This window comes from Aythya ferina (assembly GCF_964211825.1).
Source record: "Aythya ferina genome assembly, chromosome: 1".
NCBI classification, from domain to species: Eukaryota; Metazoa; Chordata; class Aves; order Anseriformes; family Anatidae; genus Aythya; species Aythya ferina.
The window spans coordinates 103,263,937-103,281,559 of NC_140296.1; the positions used below are offsets into that span (position 1 = coordinate 103,263,937).

The 17,623-nt window shown below is 41.4% G+C and overlaps 1 protein-coding gene across 2 annotated transcripts; it reads right to left on the bottom strand.

The window, feature by feature from the left end:
- Nucleotides 1-1,879: 1,879 nt before the first annotated feature.
- On the bottom strand, nucleotides 1,880-11,901 carry CCT8 (chaperonin containing TCP1 subunit 8). 2 transcript variants are annotated; one of them, XM_084538484.1, is made up of 16 exons: nucleotides 11,710-11,900; nucleotides 10,083-10,173; nucleotides 9,464-9,543; nucleotides 8,911-9,060; nucleotides 8,460-8,640; nucleotides 7,676-7,737; nucleotides 7,221-7,358; nucleotides 6,554-6,732; nucleotides 5,798-5,864; nucleotides 5,630-5,717; nucleotides 5,410-5,525; nucleotides 4,224-4,295; nucleotides 3,866-4,030; nucleotides 3,318-3,437; nucleotides 2,770-2,868; nucleotides 1,880-2,109 (listed from the first exon to the last, which is right to left on the bottom strand). In XM_084538484.1, exons 1-15 carry the CDS (start codon nucleotides 11,767-11,769, stop codon nucleotides 2,776-2,778), a joined length of 1,662 nt encoding a protein of 553 aa, XP_084394610.1. In that variant the 5' UTR covers nucleotides 11,770-11,900; the 3' UTR covers nucleotides 1,880-2,109; nucleotides 2,770-2,775. The 2 variants fall into 2 exon arrangements, with proteins under 2 accessions (XP_084394610.1, XP_084394611.1); XM_084538485.1 differs by lacking the exon at nucleotides 2,770-2,868 and having other exon boundaries at nucleotides 11,710-11,901.
- Between the last annotated feature and the right edge of the window lie 5,722 nt (nucleotides 11,902-17,623).

Here is a 17,623-nt window from a genome sequence, read left to right on the forward strand (position 1 = left end):
CAGTGCTCTGCAAATGATGCACTTGACAGTTCTCAACAGCTAACCCTCTCTGCTCTTATTTTTAAGGCTATTAGGATGAGATGCATTTCACCAGTGTCAGACTGACAAAAATTTTGAGAGTTTGGAGCCTCTTAAAGTGCGAGGATGCAACAGATGCATGATGTAACAGTGAACTTAGGCACAGACTACAGCCTGGCTGCTCTTCTTAATTACTTCGAAACTCATTTGACTTTTCACACTCAAATACTGGTAAAGATCCCAGTGAGGTATGTTTTTTATAGATGATGCCTGTTCCCTGCAACAAGCTTATGGTCACTCACCCCCTGTACCCAGCTCAGGTAACAGGAGCCACTGTGTGAGGTGATGCCAGGGCTGCCCCAGCACGGCCAGGCCCCGCACCTCACCTGGGGGCAGCCTGGGGAAGGGAGGGCAAACTGCAGGGCAGGGGGCGGTGAGGGGAGTGGCCCTATGGACACCCTGGGGAGAGGAGGTGCCCAGGCTCTGGAGCAGACAGATGTGCCCTGAAGAAACTGCCTTCAGTGGAGAGGGACCTATGCTGGAGCAATTTTTCATCAAGGTCCATAAACTCCTGAACAGCTCCTGAACAGCTGTTACCCATGGGAGGGATTCTAGAGCAGCAGAAAAGGGTGGGGATTAGGGTAACAGAATAAATGTATGGGGCTGACCCAAGGAAGAGATGCCATCCACAGGGCCCTGGATAGGCTGGAGAAGTGGGCCCATGTGAACCGCGTTAGGTTCAACAAATCCAAGTGCAAGGTGCTGCAGCTGGGTTGGGGCAATCCCAGAGATGAGCACAGACTGGGAGAGGAACTCATTGATAGAAGCCCAGTGGAGAAGGACTTGGGGGTTCTGGTGGACAAAAACCTCAACATAAGCCAGCAGTGTGTGCCTACAGCCCAGAAGGCCAACTGTGTCCTGTGCTGCATCAACAGAGGAGGGACCAGCAGGTCCAAGTAGGTGATTGTCCCCCTCTGCTCTGCCCTTGTGAGGCCCCACCTGGAGTGCTGCGTCCATATCTGGGGCCCCCAGCACAAGGACATGGAGCTGTTAGAGCAGGTCCAGAGGGCCACAAAGATTAGCAGAGGGCTGGAGCACCTCTCCTGTGAAGAAAGGCTGAAAGAGCTGCAGCTGTTCATCCTGGAGAACAGAAGGCTCTGGGGAAGCCTCATTACAACCTTTCAGTACTTAAACAGATCTTATAAAAAAGAGAAGGACTCTGTACTGGGATAAGTAATGATAGGTCAAGGGGGAATGGTCTTAAACTAAAAAAGGGTAGAGTTAGATTAGATACAAGGAGGAAATTCTTTACCATGAGAGTGGTGAGGCACTGGAACAGGCTGCCCAGAGAAGCTGTAGATGCCCCATCCCTGGGGGTGTTCGAGGTCAGGCTGGTTGGGGCCCTGAACAACCTGATCCAGTGCATGGAATCCCTGCCTATAGCAGGGGGGTTGGAAGTAGATGAGCTTTAAGGTCCCTTCCACCCCAAGCCATTCTACAACCTTAACCTCCCACTCCTCATCCTCTCCCCCCCAGGTAGGCAGACGAGTGCAGAATGAAGTTAAACTCAGGAAGAAGAGAGATGGGGTAGGGGAAAGATGTTTTAGTTTATCACCGTTCCCCTCATCACATAATTTCCAAGACTGTAACTCTCAGTGATGCCCCCACAAGCTTTTTATCTTTTCTTCCCCTATCTTGTGGAGAAAGGGGGAATAAGAGAGCAACTGGGTGGGTGGCTAGCAGCCAGCTAAGGTCACCCCACCCCACTCACCCACTTCATCCCGACACAGCACATCCCTGCACATTCGCATACTAGGACTAAACATGTCATTCCAAGTCCAAATAAAGCGACAGCAAACACTTTAACAGTAAGTACATTTATTGAAGTGTTCAAAGTTCTTCACCCTAGTGGACGCAGTTCATAACTTAAAGGGACCAAACCATCATGACAGGCCCCAAGCGGAACCTTACAAAACTCTCAATCACGTAACTTCAGAAGCACAGTTAAATTGTTCAGTCATTTTGGTCTTCATCCCAGTCTTTCTTTCCTGATGGAGGCTTAGGGCCACCTGCTGGTTTTGCCATAATGATCTTGAAGGTGATAGGGAAGGAGAAAAAGATAAGGTTAGAATCACTTCCCCCCACATCTTATTTATAGTCATTGATGCTGACTGAAAACAATCACTAACTCATGCAGTGTCCTTGCTCTGAACCTAAACCAGGGATTAATATTATACATCTGGTTGAGAGATTGACAAGTCATTTTTTTTTATTGAAAATGGCAGAAACTGAGCCCTGATATACAAAGGACTTTTACCTCATTTTTGCATGCAAATTGTGACTTCAGTTAGTCTAAGAAAAGGTGAGTGCTTAAATAAACCAGCCAGTGACTGCTGCACAGGGTGCATACAGCAGAAAGCAGAATTATCAGAGCTGTTGTTCTGAACTCCAGCCTAGACATCACACTTCTAAGGCCTAATTAGCCCACTAATCCTACCTTGTTAGAGGCTCATTTCTGCACTCATTACAGTGACAAAGTAAAGCTCAAACTGAACTTGTGAGTACAATGAAACAAACTGCAATGAAAGTTCGGTTTTAGGAACAAGATTAACTTGCAGTGGCACCGGTAAGAAACGTAGCAATCAGCACAAGACCAGCAGTGTTATGTGCCCTCAAGGAAAACGCAGATCTGCCACACGTGATTGTCATGCATGCGCTCACACACTGATCACTGCTACAGAACCAGCTTACTGCATACTACTTCTCAGGCTCATCTTTCCAGTCATCCTTATCCCAATGTCCTTGTTGTTTAGGAGCTTTTGGACCGCCTGCTGTTTTTGCCATAATAATCTACAGAAATTTTACATGCAAATACACTTTCACTGGAATTCCACAAAATATGTAAAGCTTTTTGCCATTAAGATTATAACCCCCATTTTACTTAAGTGGCATTTTTCATATTAAAAATAAAACAAACCAATATACGTGAGAAGGTTTTGTTGTGATAAGCCTTGTTCCTACAGAAGGTTCCTTTCTGCTCGTGGGTATCAATTATCATTGTCAAATCTTTAAAAATGAACATTACAGCACTTGGTATGGAAGCAGCAGTATTGAACTCATATTTTGGAATATGAGCTCCCAAGGAAAACTACTTCCTGGTCGTCTTAGTTCTAAACTAAGATCCCAACATCGATTTTTATGCCTAGTATTCCCAGACCATTCACATGTTTTGCAAGTGTTCCGCACCTTCAGTTAAAGCAGAGGTTTCAGTTTATCACCCAAATTATTTCTACCCTTACCTGATCGACCCGTAGGACAGTTACTGCTGCGTTTGTAGCCAGCTTGATACCCCAGGATTTTCCAAGGTATGTGTCTAATATACCAGCTTCCAACATATCCTTCACAGCAGCGGATTCAGCCTATCAGACAGGAGGAATTCATTTATTTATTTTTAAGTTTTCTCAGGTTTCTACTTAACAAGTTATTAGGTTTTGAAGGTTACAACAAAGTACCACTTTTCTCATCTTGTTTTCTCTCTTTACAAGATTTTCATTTCTAATCCATTAGCAGGAAGTCAAAATAAGTAAACAAAAGATCTGTTCTGTAACATACTAGTTGAGTATCTCTCTCCACCTCCTACATGAGGCTGCTATACTATATTCACTTTAACTGCCTGCTGATAAAAAAAACCCTTCAGTATTAGAATTCTAATAGAAGTATTTTTCTAGCTCTGTGAAACACAGAGCTTCAATGATTTGAATTAATCTATAAATACTTACTGCAATAGAAGTACTTTTAAATATAACCCGGTACTGCTGAGCAGCAAGTAATGTGAGGAACTACTTACCTCAATATCAAAGCCAACATTTTTGTTGCCTTCCTGATGCACAGCATAAAGTTTGGAAATGACTTCATTAGCCTTTATGCCAGAGTTTTCTGCCAGTGCCCGAGGAATGGCTTCAAAAGCTTCAGCAAACTTCTTGATGGCATACTGGTCAAGCCCAGGACAAGTCTAAAGTGAAGTTGAAAACCACGTAAGCATTTGAAAGAAACAGCAAGATAGGAAAGTACCTTTTTCACATTTTACTACTGATTTATATGCACTAATATACATACGTACCTTTGTATAAAAGTATGTGTATCTATATAAATTAAAATATATGCAACTACACTTATAGATAAAGTTCAAAAAAAATTTGCTGTACCTCTCCAAAAGATGTGATCTGCTTGGCTAATTCAATCTCTGTTGCACCACCTCCAGGAACGAGACGTTTATCCTGCAAACAAACCACACTAAAATGAAGCTTTGCTTGAAGTACCATGTTCGTTTTTCTTTTTAGAACACTTTATCAGTTTAACAGAATTTATTTATTCCTTCCAAATGTCTCTGAAAAAAAATTAGCTTCTTTTGTAAAAAGAAGAATATCAAAAATCAAAATAAAGCAGGTATTTTCTATTTGTAAAAGTCACTTCTATTACTCATAAGCTAAGAGTTGATTTTTTTTTTTTTGAATCTTTTCTATTAACTGTTAAGTAGTTTGGAGACAACATGAATGAGACTAATCTGCTGTAAACAAGATTTAATATATCAGCAGGTATCACAAGGATACTTTTTTTGCTTTAGAAACAATTCAGAATTTTGAATATCCTTTGGCAAATCAGCATTCACTTAAGAACACCCAGTCTTTTAAACAGACAATCATCTTAATGCCTATCTTCAGGCAACTTCAGGAGACAAACAAAAATGAACAATTAACGTGTTTCCATACTCCGTATCAATGCGCATCTGTTGATACATAGAGTGACAAGAGTTCTACTTTTCTTTTTTTGCATGCCACCTTCCTAGTAAGTACTCAAACATTTCCTTTCTCCCTCAAAAAAAAAAAAAAAGCTGATCACAAAAAAAAAAACTAAGTTTTTCTACTTATAAGATATATCTGTGGTATGTGGAAAAAGTGTGTCTTGTCACCAATGAACCAGAAATATTATTTGCAATTAGTCGCTTTCTCCTGATTCCCAGAGACAAACAAGCCATCTAGCTTTTCTTTGATGCCTAGTTTTCAAGGAACACTGAAACAAAAGCCTTATCAAGAGGTCAAAGAGCTGACTGCCACTAGAAAGCAGTACAACTAATCTGTCTTCAAGGATTTGCCTCATTCCTGAAAAAATGAATTCAGTGCATGATGAGCACCATGTTATGCACACTGTGCTCACGAGGACATCTGCAGCCATCTTCCCTACACAGCTTCTCCTACATATCAGGAACTCTCAGAACTGACATTTTAAGCACCTGTTACAGCCCTACAATGAATAAGCCCAAAGCAAGCATGGATTTTGCCTCTAACTGGTCCATATCTCAGTTTTGGTAACTGAAACGTTCTGGTTACTTACCCTTGTAAGTACTTTGAATGTATTTACACCATCATCCACTGCTCTCTCTATATCATCCATCAGATTGTCTGTCGATCCACGAATGAGTATAGTAGAAACAGCACCATCCTCCTTTTCTGTTAAGAGACAGATGCTCATTACTGAACTGTTTTCAGATATAAAAATACGTGTTTCATACTTGCAGAACAGTGGCATTAGGATTTCTATAGAACATACGTACCATGCTTAAATACAACAACTTGAGTATCTCCAACCTCTGACAAATATACACTGTCGCAGTGACCCATTTCTTCTAGAGTTGGAGGGGTCTGAAAAGAAAAAGAACGGTCAAGAGATGAACGTGGTCATCAGTTGCCTCCCACTTGCTCCTCATTTAAGAACTCCATACCAGTCTGGGTAGGGCTGTTGCACCAACAGTTTTGCAGAGTCTTCTCAGATCCCACTTTGAGTTCAACCTTTAAAAAACAGGAACAGTTTTTCTATTCATGAGTTTCCAGAACAGATGTTAATACACATGAATAAGCATTCTCTCCTTAACTCAGCAAGCATTTTGTAACTAAAGACACCCATCAAAAATTACTGCATCAAATTAAAAAGACTCTATACAATGATTTCTGTAATAATTTTAAAACAAGCAGCCCAAATACATGGAAATTACCAAAGCTATTCAAATATGTCTTAATTACACGCAAAAAGATTTAAGGTCCACAGAAGTAACTGAAAAGTATTAAGAATTAGTTATTCCATCCATCAATGCAATGGTGATACATAGGGAAAACAGGCACCTCACCATAGCTAAGGTATCACATGACAACTGTGACCAGGGAGAACCCTTACCGTACAATGAATCTTTGTGGCCACATAATCAACAAATTTTTACACAGTTCATTTCAGTTAAGCTGTAAAGACCCTTATACCAAAGTAACAGTATCATATGAAATTACTCCCCAGTTGGTTTCCACATAGAGGTGAAACACTATCAAAAAACATAACCTATGAAACCACCACTTGCCAGCTCAGGTTTTGATCTACAAGAAAGCCAGTCAGCAATACTGGGTATTTTAAGTCATTTGAGAGGCAAGAAACAATATGCCAACTTTATAAACCTGGTAGACCAAGTGTTTTATGCTCTTCCAGTACTTACCTGACTAACATAAGATTGTATTTGTTGGCATAATGAAGTGCCATGTCTGCCACTTTGCCACCCGTTACTACTACGTTTGCACCACTGTCAGCAATAGCTTTGACTTGCAAATCCATCAGATTTTCTTCTCCTTTACTGAAGTTCATCAGCTCCTCCGCATTCTTTATAAGTACAGTGCCCTAGTAGAACACATACATTTATCAGTAAGGTGTTATCTACATGCCTAAAAGTTTTTGGCAAACCATTTTATCTCCCAACCTATCCATAAACCTCAAGTGATCCCATTTGATTATACCGCCAACCCTCCTCAGGCAATGTCAGTAAAACAAGTTAAAAGTAAAAACAAGCAAACAAACAAACAAACAAACAAAAAACAAACAGGCAATTCTAGCATTTGTAGAGAATCGTAAGATACAGACATCATAGCACATAGCTGGTCTTAAAAAAAGTAAAAATAAAAATAGCACCCACACCTCCAAAAATCCCGTAAAGCAAAATTAGCTTCAGAAGTCTTCTATGAACTTTTTTAAACTAATGAAATCAATCTTATCAAATATATCTTAATCACCAAGTGTCAAAAATATTTATAGTTAAAGCTAAAAATAAGAGATTAAGAACCACATATAAGCACATATAGATACATAACTTATTTTAAGCTCCTACATACCTTAGTTTCAGTTATCATACAATCAAAAGGGCAGGAATACACAGCTATTTTTGCATCTTTGACAGAAGTAACATCTCCTTCAGTTTCTTTTTTAAAAACCATACCATGCAGCACTGATGAAGCAGAGATACCAGCACCCTGGCAGAAGAAAGATGGAACGGGTGAAAGTCATATTACTGACCATTTACTGCCAGGAAGCTGCAGTACCCTTTATAAAAAGCAGTCCCTACATCCATCTGAGCCTGGCAACCTTCATCATCACACCAAGAGAAATCTTAAGCTGATTTAGCAACATCAAACAGTGTCTTACAGGTTCCCATCTTAAGATCAGTTGGTGGTCAAAAGTAAGGTACATGACATATGAAAAGGCACTTTCAAAAGTTTAAAGATCTAAAAATTAAACTCCTTTCATTAAATTTTTTAGATAACAGTAAAGCTAGCTATGCCCAACTTACCACAATCTTGCACACTCTGATATTATCAACGTTGAAATGACCAGACTCAGGAAGAATAGAAACTGTTTGGGAGGAAAATAAAATAATGTATTTTTGTTGCTTAATGAATAGAGTAAAAACTATGACACCATAAATACTGCCTAGAGTTTTTCTTAAGCACTAGAATTTTATGGTTTGAACTGCCCACGTAGTTTAAGGTAAAAATAATCTGCTGATAACTTGCACCAAATAAATTTCCTTTTCTCTCTAATTTACCGTTTTAAATTGTTTTTAAAATGTAATAATCAGAAAGCAACATTAATATAATGTCAGGCCTGAAAAAAGTTCAAACATCCATTTACGCATTCGTATTTCAAGAGTGAAGCTTGACCCACAGTATTTCAGAAAGCACTTAAACCAGATGCTAATTTTTTTTTCTTTACAGAGAGAAACCAACAGCTCAATACAATTGCAATCTTGCCTTCATTGTTCTGTAGCTGAGACTAGCAACAACTTTTCTGGAGTGTAATGATCCTCTTAATGACCAAAAAGGATGTTTTTCTGCTTGGAAGATGAAAGTAGTAACCTATTTCTATAAATGTTTAGTAGAGAGCACAGGATTTTTCTCAGCTACATCAATGAAGCGTTTGACATGAGAAAGAAGGCTACACTACCTTCAGAGGCTAATCTATGTCACCAATTTAACCTGATAAAATAACCATGTTTTCTTGTATGAAGATGTTAATCATAAGCAAACCCACTCAGTTTTCTAGATGCATGCACAGAAGTGTTCTTATCCACTTACCACAGGCCTGAGCAATGAGCTTGGACAAGAAACTTTCGTTGCCATACTGTTTGCTCATTACTGAAGTATGCAACAAAGATGCCACTTCTTCGACATCTCTAAGGTTCTTTGCAGAACAGCACACCAAGTCTGGAAGAATTTCCAGGGCTTTCTTGCAAGCTTTTTCGTATCCTTCAATCACCTGTTCAGCAAACAACAGACACTATTTTACCTAGGTAAACATTCAAACTGCTTCTACATCCATTTAAAAGGGACTTAAAACATAAACAAATGAAAAAGCTTGCAAGGAAAGCAAGCCATCACAAGCAGGAAAGCATATATTGTTCTTCTTTGTACACCTCGGACTAAAAATTATTTGGAAGAAAGCAACTATTCACAGTACTATGACCCATGAATACTGAGTAATAGCAACCTGAACTCAAGCTTCATAAACTGCAATAACAGAATTTACCTCTGACACTGATAATCCCATCCTCAGAAGGTCTTCTGCTAACTCCAGAAGGACCCCAGCAAAAACAAGGACGAAGTTGGTTCCATCTCCAACTTCTTGCTCTTGCATATGGGAAGCCATCACAAGCATTTTTGCAGCCGGATGCTGGACCTTAAAAAAAAAAAAAAAAAAAAAAAAAAAAGAGTTGCACCTCTTAGTCACTAACATCCCACCTAGACTGCAGCTTCAGGTTTTACCATGCATCCAGTAGAAGCACTCTTACTTCAAGTTCTATCTAAAGATACACTGTATGCACCAAGTATGAAAAAGAAGTCAGTACAATTAATTTAATTAGGTAATTTCTGTAATAAGCAAGAGTACAAATATCTATGGAAAAAAAATCATGAAGACCTGAACAGCTCCCCTACAACATAAATCAGACATATTTCTTCCTGATTCTGAGCTACATTTACAGCATGCAAAGGTTTCACTATCACATTCTGCAACATGAGAGAAGACCGAAATTAAGCCTTCCAGCTGTGTTTTTAACACAACAGCTATTTCACTCACTCACCTCCAGCTCTCTCAAGATAGTAGCAGCATCATTCGTAACAAAAAGCTTCTCCAGATGATTAATAACCATTTTGTTCATTCCTGAGGGGGGAAAAACAAAATTAGTTATTAGGCAAGGATTGTTTTGCACAGAAATACCGCTTCCATAGCTTTCGGGTTTATCTCACACATCAAAACATTACCACTGCTTACAACTTAAGAATCTAATACATTTTTGTGAAATAACATTTAGAAGTGTGTTACATTAAGTAGAACACATTCAGTTCTGAATAAGCAGTTTTCTCTTCATAAATATTGTGAATTTAGTTAATCAATCCTGAAAAACACAATTTGCCTCGGTGTATCTGTCAGGACACAATATTATTACGCTTATCATGATTATCTACCAAGTTAATGTCTTTAATTTTTGTAGGTCTTCCATTTAGCAGTAAGACAGAAAAGAGGACACAGTAACTGTCCCCAACCAGCAACACAGATGCAATGACTGTATCTGGGGTGTCTGTAGCAAGTCCTAAGTATTTTCTCAAGAAAGGAATGGATGATTTTTGGTCAAGGCAGGATTTGCCTTCAAACATACGATTTTGATCAAAATCACTACAATAGTTTTAGAATTTACTTACCATTTGGTCCATAAGCCGTACGGGTGGTTTGAGCAAGTTCTTTGCATGCCTGGATGTTCTTATAGACAGCTTCTTCTAGCCCAGAATAATGCTAAAAAAAAAGTTTTAAATGTTCTGGTCAGAATTACACTTTCTAACAAAAAAGATTATGAACTACTCACTTCTCAGCCAATCAGCAGTAACCTAGCAGGTGCAAGAAAGTTTCAGATAAACTTAGTGTATTTCACAAAAAAAAAGTTTAAAAGCAAACTAAACTTTAACCAAAGACAAGGAGACAAGAACCAGCATGTCATCCTACTCCACTAGTCAGCTCAGCAAGCACACGTTTCTGAACAAAACACTTTAAAAGCGACTCAGTTTTTAACAGTTTGCATCTCTAACTGCTCTAAAAAACGTCAGTAGCATACCAAAAGTAGGTAGAATATAACCAGTACTAGTTTGGTGATGGAGGGAGAGGATGAAGGTTTTGTACCTGCTTCTTTACTCACAACTCTGTATTCCACCAAATCATTCAACTTGGTTCTACATTCAAACACGTGGTTTGAAAATTCGGAAGTAGAATGATTCAGAAAAGATTTGTGTTTGAGAAGCTGATCGTCCAGTTTTCATTTGTAAGAAAAGATTCCCCAAAAGGGCCTTACTTAAAAAACAGACACACTGTATTTGTATCCTATGATAGGAAAGAGAAAGATGCTCTCTAACAACACTTACTCTCTAAATACAAAACAAGCATCTCTGAACACCAGCTGCCTCCTCATTTGGTAGGACATAGCCCCAAACACTGTGGCCTTGCCTTTGCCTTGGTTCTTTTGAGGATCAGCATTTATGCCATTCTGCTTCCCTACTCCCTCCCCACACTTGAAATTGGCCATTCCTCGTCTCCAAGGAAGATTTTGAAAGGAACAAAGAGAGGGCCGAGGTGCTTAACTTCACTTTCCATTCAGCAGCAGCTACCGGATTTTCCTCCCCTTTTCCCTCCACAAAAAAAAAAAAAAAAAAAAAAAAAAAAACAAAAAAAAAACACACTAATTCCTTTCCTTTCTGCTCACTCTTTTGTAGAGAGCATCTCCTCAATCGGGCACAGTCCTTGACTACTATCAGTACCGACGTTATATTAATGCTATATATGGTAAAACATCATGTTGCTTTACAGCACTGACAGGGGTATTTCTCCTGCAGGCCCAATAACAAAAAAAATACTCAAAAAATACACGTAATAATACTGCAGGGTCCAATTTACGTTCGCTGAGCACCCCCTACAGAACCTCCCCTGCCAAAACGCCTCCCTAAGCCCATTTCCAGACGCTTCGGGTGGCAGTGAGGAGCCATTTCTGCTCAGAAGGAGCAGCCGGGCACTGGGACGGGCTGCCCGGGGAGGTGGTGGAGCCACCGTCCCGGGGGTGCTCAAGGAGAGGTTGGACGCGGTGCCTGGGGACACGGCTTGGGGTGATGCTGGTGGCAGGGGGACACCCGGCCCGGCCCGGCCCGCCATGCCGCCGCTCCGCCCCGCCCTTCCAGAACCTTCCCCGCGCCGCCACGCCGAGACGCCCCCCTCCCCCTTTCCCTTCCTCCCGCCCCCTCAGCCCCGGTGCGGCCGTTATCGGCCGGCAGCGGCTCCCGCCCGTACCTTGGCGCCCTCCTTGAGCATCTGGGCGAAGCCCGGGGCCTTGGGGACGTGCAGCGCCATGGCCGCTCCGCTTGGCACAGCACAGCACGGCTCGGGACGGGAACCGCCGCCACGGGCAGCACGGGAGCGGGGCCAGGCGCCTGCGCGATGGGCGCGGGGAGGGTCCGGGCGTGCTCGGCCCCCGTCATGGCGGCGCTGTGAGGGGAGGGATTAGGGGCGGGGTTGTTACGGGCCGGCGTGTGCTCCGTGCGTTGCCTTTGTAAATTAAAACAAAATTAAAAGAAAGCTGGTTCACCTCGCTTTTATAATTTTTAAAGTCTGCGTTGCGTTCGTTTGGTTAAAAGGGCCCAATTCGTCCTATTATTAAATACAGCAGAGCATATCTTGGTTCACCGTGCTATTTCCAGTCCACCTGTTTGCTGAGGTGTGGTGGTTTTGCACAACTGGGCAGCCGAGCTCCACCACAGCCGCTCTCTCACTCCCCCTCCTCAAAGGGAAAGGGGAAGAAAATACAGAGAAAGAGGACAGGGAGATCACCCAACAATTATCGTCATGGGCAAAACAGACTCGGCATAGGGAGATTTGTAAAATTTACTGCCTATTGCTAACAAGCTACAGAAGTGAGAAACAAAGAAAGCAAACTAAAGACACTCCATCCCCCAGCACCGCAGGGAATTGGGGAATAGTGTCTGTGGTCAGTCCCTGACACTTCATCTCCGCCATTCCTTCATGGTCGCTCTGCCCCTGCTCCACCGGGTGCTCCTCCACCCACGGGGGGGCTGCAGCGTGGAGATCTGCTCCGTGTGGGACCCATGGGCTGCAGGGGGACAGCCTGCTCCACCAGGGGCCTCTCCCTGCACAGGCCGCAGGGGAACTGCTGCTGCCTGCCTGCAGCACCTCCTGCCCTCCTGCACTGAGCTTGGGGGCTGCAGGGCTGCTTCTCACCTCTCTCTCCCAGCTACTGTTGTGCAGATTTTTTGTTCCCCTTTCTTAAATCTGCTCTCACAGAGGCTCAAACAACATCACCTACTGGCTAATCTCTGGCCAGTCCCTTCAGAGCTGACTGACACTGGCCCTTACCTAGCGTGGGGCAGCTGCTGAATTCTTCTCACAGAAGCCACCCCAGCAGTCCCCCACTGCCAAACCTTGCCACATAAACCCACTACACATGGGTGCTTCATGGCAGTGGATTTTCCTAGGGAATGTTGTCCACATTGTGAAGTGATGCACAGTACTGGGGCGGTGGCTCCTTCAGAATCTTTCTCTCACTGCTGAGTTCAGCATACACTGAGCACATTCAGCGAGGCATATCCCAGAAACAATTAAGACCTATCATTGCCACTGAGGGAAAAAATTGGTCATACAGATTTGCTGACTCCATTCTAGTATTTGGCTTGGTACACACCTGACTTGTTCAAAAGAAAGGGAAATGTATTGATAGGAAGGCTGTATACAGTCAAGTCCTCATCATCCAGGGTAATCCCAGGTAGTGTGTGTGCTACAGGACATGCTGAGGAGTACTATGGAAGCTCACCTTGACATCTCTACAAGTAGCTGAGGTCCAGACAAGAGACAATGGAGCTGCTTCTGTATGGAGCTGCTTTACGTTTGATAAATTTTATTAAGTTGCTGCCACAGAAAATCAAATGTGCTTTTTCAAGGTGAGAACTTCAAGGCCTTAGAATTAATAACGGCTGCCTTTAGGTCACACAGTATCTGAGCCTGTAACCCAGCAGAGACAGAGTTGCTCCACCTCTGCAGCACAGATAGACCATCTGCAGGTTAATGACATCACTTGATACATGCTGTTTAAGCAACCTCAAGAGAACAAACTTCATTTAGTTTCACCATTCTGTAATTCTTAAAACTTAGTCACTCTTAACTTGTAACACATCATGACACAGTAAAAAAAAAAAAAAAAAAAAAAAAAAAAAAAACCACTACATAAAGCACCCCATGCTTCCAAAAATCTGCATGCAGTTTTTCTAGAAGTACTTAAAGGTAGATGCCACTTGAATCAGTAGAGGGGATCTATTCAGCCCTGAGTGTTGGAGCAAGGGATGTGGGCACTGCAAAAGAAAATGCTCAGGTTTGGCAAAAGGTTCATCACCCCATTGCTTTCTTCCCCTTTTCAGTTTATCTACACCACAGTGCAGCTAGGGAATAAGGAAATGAATGTATTCTTGTTCTGCAGCCAAGATACCAGGAATTGCACTTTATAAAGCAACTTCTGTAAGATATTCTTAGCCCTGGAGTTCAGAGGAGGCGCTTGCTACTAAGTCAATGCAGAAGACTTTTCATAGTTATGAGACTGAAGTCAGGGGCATTATTATCAATAGTTGTGTGCATCTAGTTAGAGACATCCATTTTAGGGCACAGGATAAAGATGGTTCAAGTGGTTAGATGGCAGATCAGTAACGACAGGATGCATTTCAGTTCTCTGTGACTAACACCCTGAATGACCTCAGACAAGTCTCTATTGATTCATCAGCACTTCAAAATTTGTCATTTTTTAACATATAGTTTACATTCTCCATGCCATCATCTTAGTCTTATTTGCTTAAGTTTTTGAATGAAAGACATTTCATCACTGATTTATAAGACAATTTTTTGAGAACCAATTGGAAAACTTACCAGTTGAGAAGAAAACTTTTGAAGGAAAGAATAAAACTTTTAATTATGAGGCACATATATAAAAGAGGAGAGGAATAGCAAGTAGAGGGAAAAAGAAAAGAAAAATCACTCCTGGAAAAGACCATACTGATATCAGGCAAATAAATACAGTAGCAGCTCAGAAACCAAAAACATTTGAAAGTGAATGATAGTCACAAGGGGAAGTCAGGAGAATTTTCTCACAAAGGAACTTAAACTCTGCCATCTAGTAGGGAAAGGGTGTTGTCTTTCCAAATATATTAAAAATAAATAAATAAAAGGCATTAAGTTCTATCTATTAAAATATTAGATAAGAATATAAATCATCAGTAAATTCTACAAAAATAATCAATCTTGTTTATGTTATCTTGAAAACAAGATTAAACGGAATTTTATACATTAAAAAACAAACACATCTCTAACACTAATTCAGAAAAGGAGTCTTAGAAAATTTCTAAACTGGAGAAAAGGTTTACAGGTTGCTTAAGCAAATGAAAATAGTTGCTCAAAATATAAACTTTTATTTCATTCAGTGGAAAATTCTCTATATAGAAATGACTTTTCTATTTTAATTCCTCCCAGTAATACTTTCTAAACTTTTCAAAACAAAACAAACAAAAACCAAATAATTTTTTTAAAAAATGGGTGTTTCCTTTACTTTTCTTCTCCTATATAAAATATATATATGCCACTTCCTGATTTTTTCTTGAACTTACTGTAATAGCTTTAGCAGCACTAGCTATTATCCTAAACAACTCTGCTTAGAAACTTTTTTCTATTATTTACTTTTTTTTTTTTTTTTTTTTTTTCATTCAGTATTCTTCAGGAAAAATTTAGAAAGAATGCCTGCCAGCATAAAAGCAATTACTACTTTACAGGAAAAACACACTTTCCCCAATGTACAAGATGACAGCTGCTGTTGAACTGTGACAAAAGTTATTAATGATCTTAGAATAGTTATGACTAATCTGTGCACACTCAAGAGAATCTGGAACCATGTAGGAGAAGCAGCTTCTAAATATTCTCAGGCTCCTACAGGTTCTTTTATGAACACAGGGTTTTTATCTTTGAGTATAAATGTACACAATAATAGATGCTTCCAGGAAAAAGCTTTGTCACAGCCTATTGACAGGAAAGGAAAGCCTATCTGGTAACAGAATTTCTACCTATGCAACTTTTCAAATGCATGTAGTCTTGAGATGTAAGTTAGTGATTATTTTCTGTCTTTGTGTCTGAAAGTTGAGTAGGTTAAGAAAGACAGGACAGAGCTCTGAACTCACTTTTCATTTCTCTGTTCTGTGTTCTTCCACAGTTTATTTGCTTCTCATGCCAATCTAAGTCAAGGACAAATTTTCAAAGAAAGATCAAGCTGTGCATCACCCTTCTGCAACCAAACCTAAAATATTTATTCTTTACTACACACCAGCTCTTTATCCTGCTTATATAGAATGGCTGTGTGGGAGCTGGCTATGAATATAGAGGGACTTATAGAAGTCGCTGTTCCTATTGTAGCAAATCCTGTCGAAATCATTGTGGTAAGTTGGACAATGATTTAATGCTGTTTAAGCACTGTTAAAAATGCAATCTAACCTTGTTATTTACTGTAAAAGTATAAAATAAATCCTGAATTGCTGCTAAGTTATGTAAAATCAATTCCTTAATAACTGTGCACTGGCATGGCCTTCCCTCAAGTACTGTGTGCAGTGCTGGGCACCTCAATATAAGATGGACATAAAACTATTAGAGAATGTCTAAAGGAGGTGAAAAAGGAGGTGTCAAAGATGGTGAAGGGTCTGGAGGGCAAGACATATGAGGAGCGGCTGAGGTCCCTTGGTTTCTCCAGCCCAGAGCAGAGCAGGCTGAGGGCTCCCAGCCTCGCACAGAACTGTGGAAAATCAAGTCCGTTAAGATTGCCCACCTTAGATATCCAAAGTGACTAAGCTCTACATGTTAATCTTCTAAAGCTTGTAATTAGGTTGTATTTTATTCTCTACTCATTTGAATTAAAGCATTACCAAGTTTCAGTAAATAAAATTCAATTATTTTCCCATTCCTACTACAAATAAATGTTATTACTTCCAAATGAGCCACAACAATATCAGTTCTTTTATAATGATGAACAAACCCCACCCTGCCATGGGCAGGGACACCTCCCACCAGACCAGGCTGCCCAAAGCCCCATCCAGCCTGGCCTTGAGCACCTCCAGGGTTGGGGCACCCACAGCTTCTCAGGGCAGCCTGTGCCAGGGCCTCACCACTCTCACGGTATAGAATTTCCTCCTTATATCTCGTTTAAATCAACCCTCTTTTATTTTAAAACCATTACCCCTTGTTCTGTCACTGCACTCCCTGACAAAGGGTCCCTCCCCAGCGTTCCTGCAGGCCCCCTTTAGGCACTGGAAGGTCACTGTAAGGTCTCCCCAGAGCCTTCTGTTCTTCAGGCTGAACAACCCCAACTGCCTCAGCGTGTTTTCACAGGAGAGGTGCTCCAGCCCCTTGGTCCATCCATCCTTGGGGCTCTCCACTGGACTCATTGTAATACTTCTGTGTCCTTCTTGTGCTGGGGGCCCCAGAGCTGAGCACAGGGCTCCAGGTGGGATCTCACGAGAGCAGAGCAGAGGAAGACAATCACATCCTTTGCCCTGCTGGCCACTCTACTTCTGATGCAGCCCAGGATACAGCTGGCTTTCTGTGCCTTAAACCCACACTGCTGGCTCATGCTGAGCTTCTTATCAAACCAACAGCCCCAGGGCCTTCTCCTCAGGGCTGCTCTCAATCCATCCTTCACCCGGGGCCCAGGTGCAGGGCCTTGCACTTGGCCTTGTTGAACTCCATGAGGTTCTCACAGGTCCACCTCTTGAGCCGGGTCCCTATAAATGGCATCCCTTCCCTCCAGCATGTCGACCACACCACTCAGCTTGGTGTCATTGGCAAACTTGCTGCGGGTGCACTTGATCCCACTGCCCATGACACTAAGAAAGACATTAAAAAGCAGTGGTCCCAGTACTGGTCCCTGAGGAACACCACTCATGACTGTTCTCCACTTGGACATTGACTGCAATTCTTCAAGTGCAACCATCCAGCCAGTTCCTTATCCACCGAGTGGTCCAACATTTCTATAAATACAAATATTTTAAATATATATCTTTTCATCATTTCTGAACTCTGTTCTCTTGCTTTTCAGGGATGCCTCTCCAAAGCACTTGATTTCTCAGCACCTTCATGAATGTTAGCTCAGAAATTTAAGCACAGGTTGTTACTG

Coding starts and splice junctions, on each gene's coding strand:
- CCT8 (XM_084538484.1), bottom strand. CDS start 11,769: ATGGCGCTGCACGTCCCCAAGGCCCCGGGCTTCGCCCAGATGCTCAAG. Junction 7,738..8,459: donor GCTCATTGCTCAGGCCTGTG/GTAAGTGGATAA, acceptor CCTCCCAAACAG/TTTCTATTCTTCCTGAGTCT. Junction 5,865..6,553: donor TACAATCTTATGTTAGTCAG/GTAAGTACTGGA, acceptor TGTTTTTTAAAG/GTTGAACTCAAAGTGGGATC.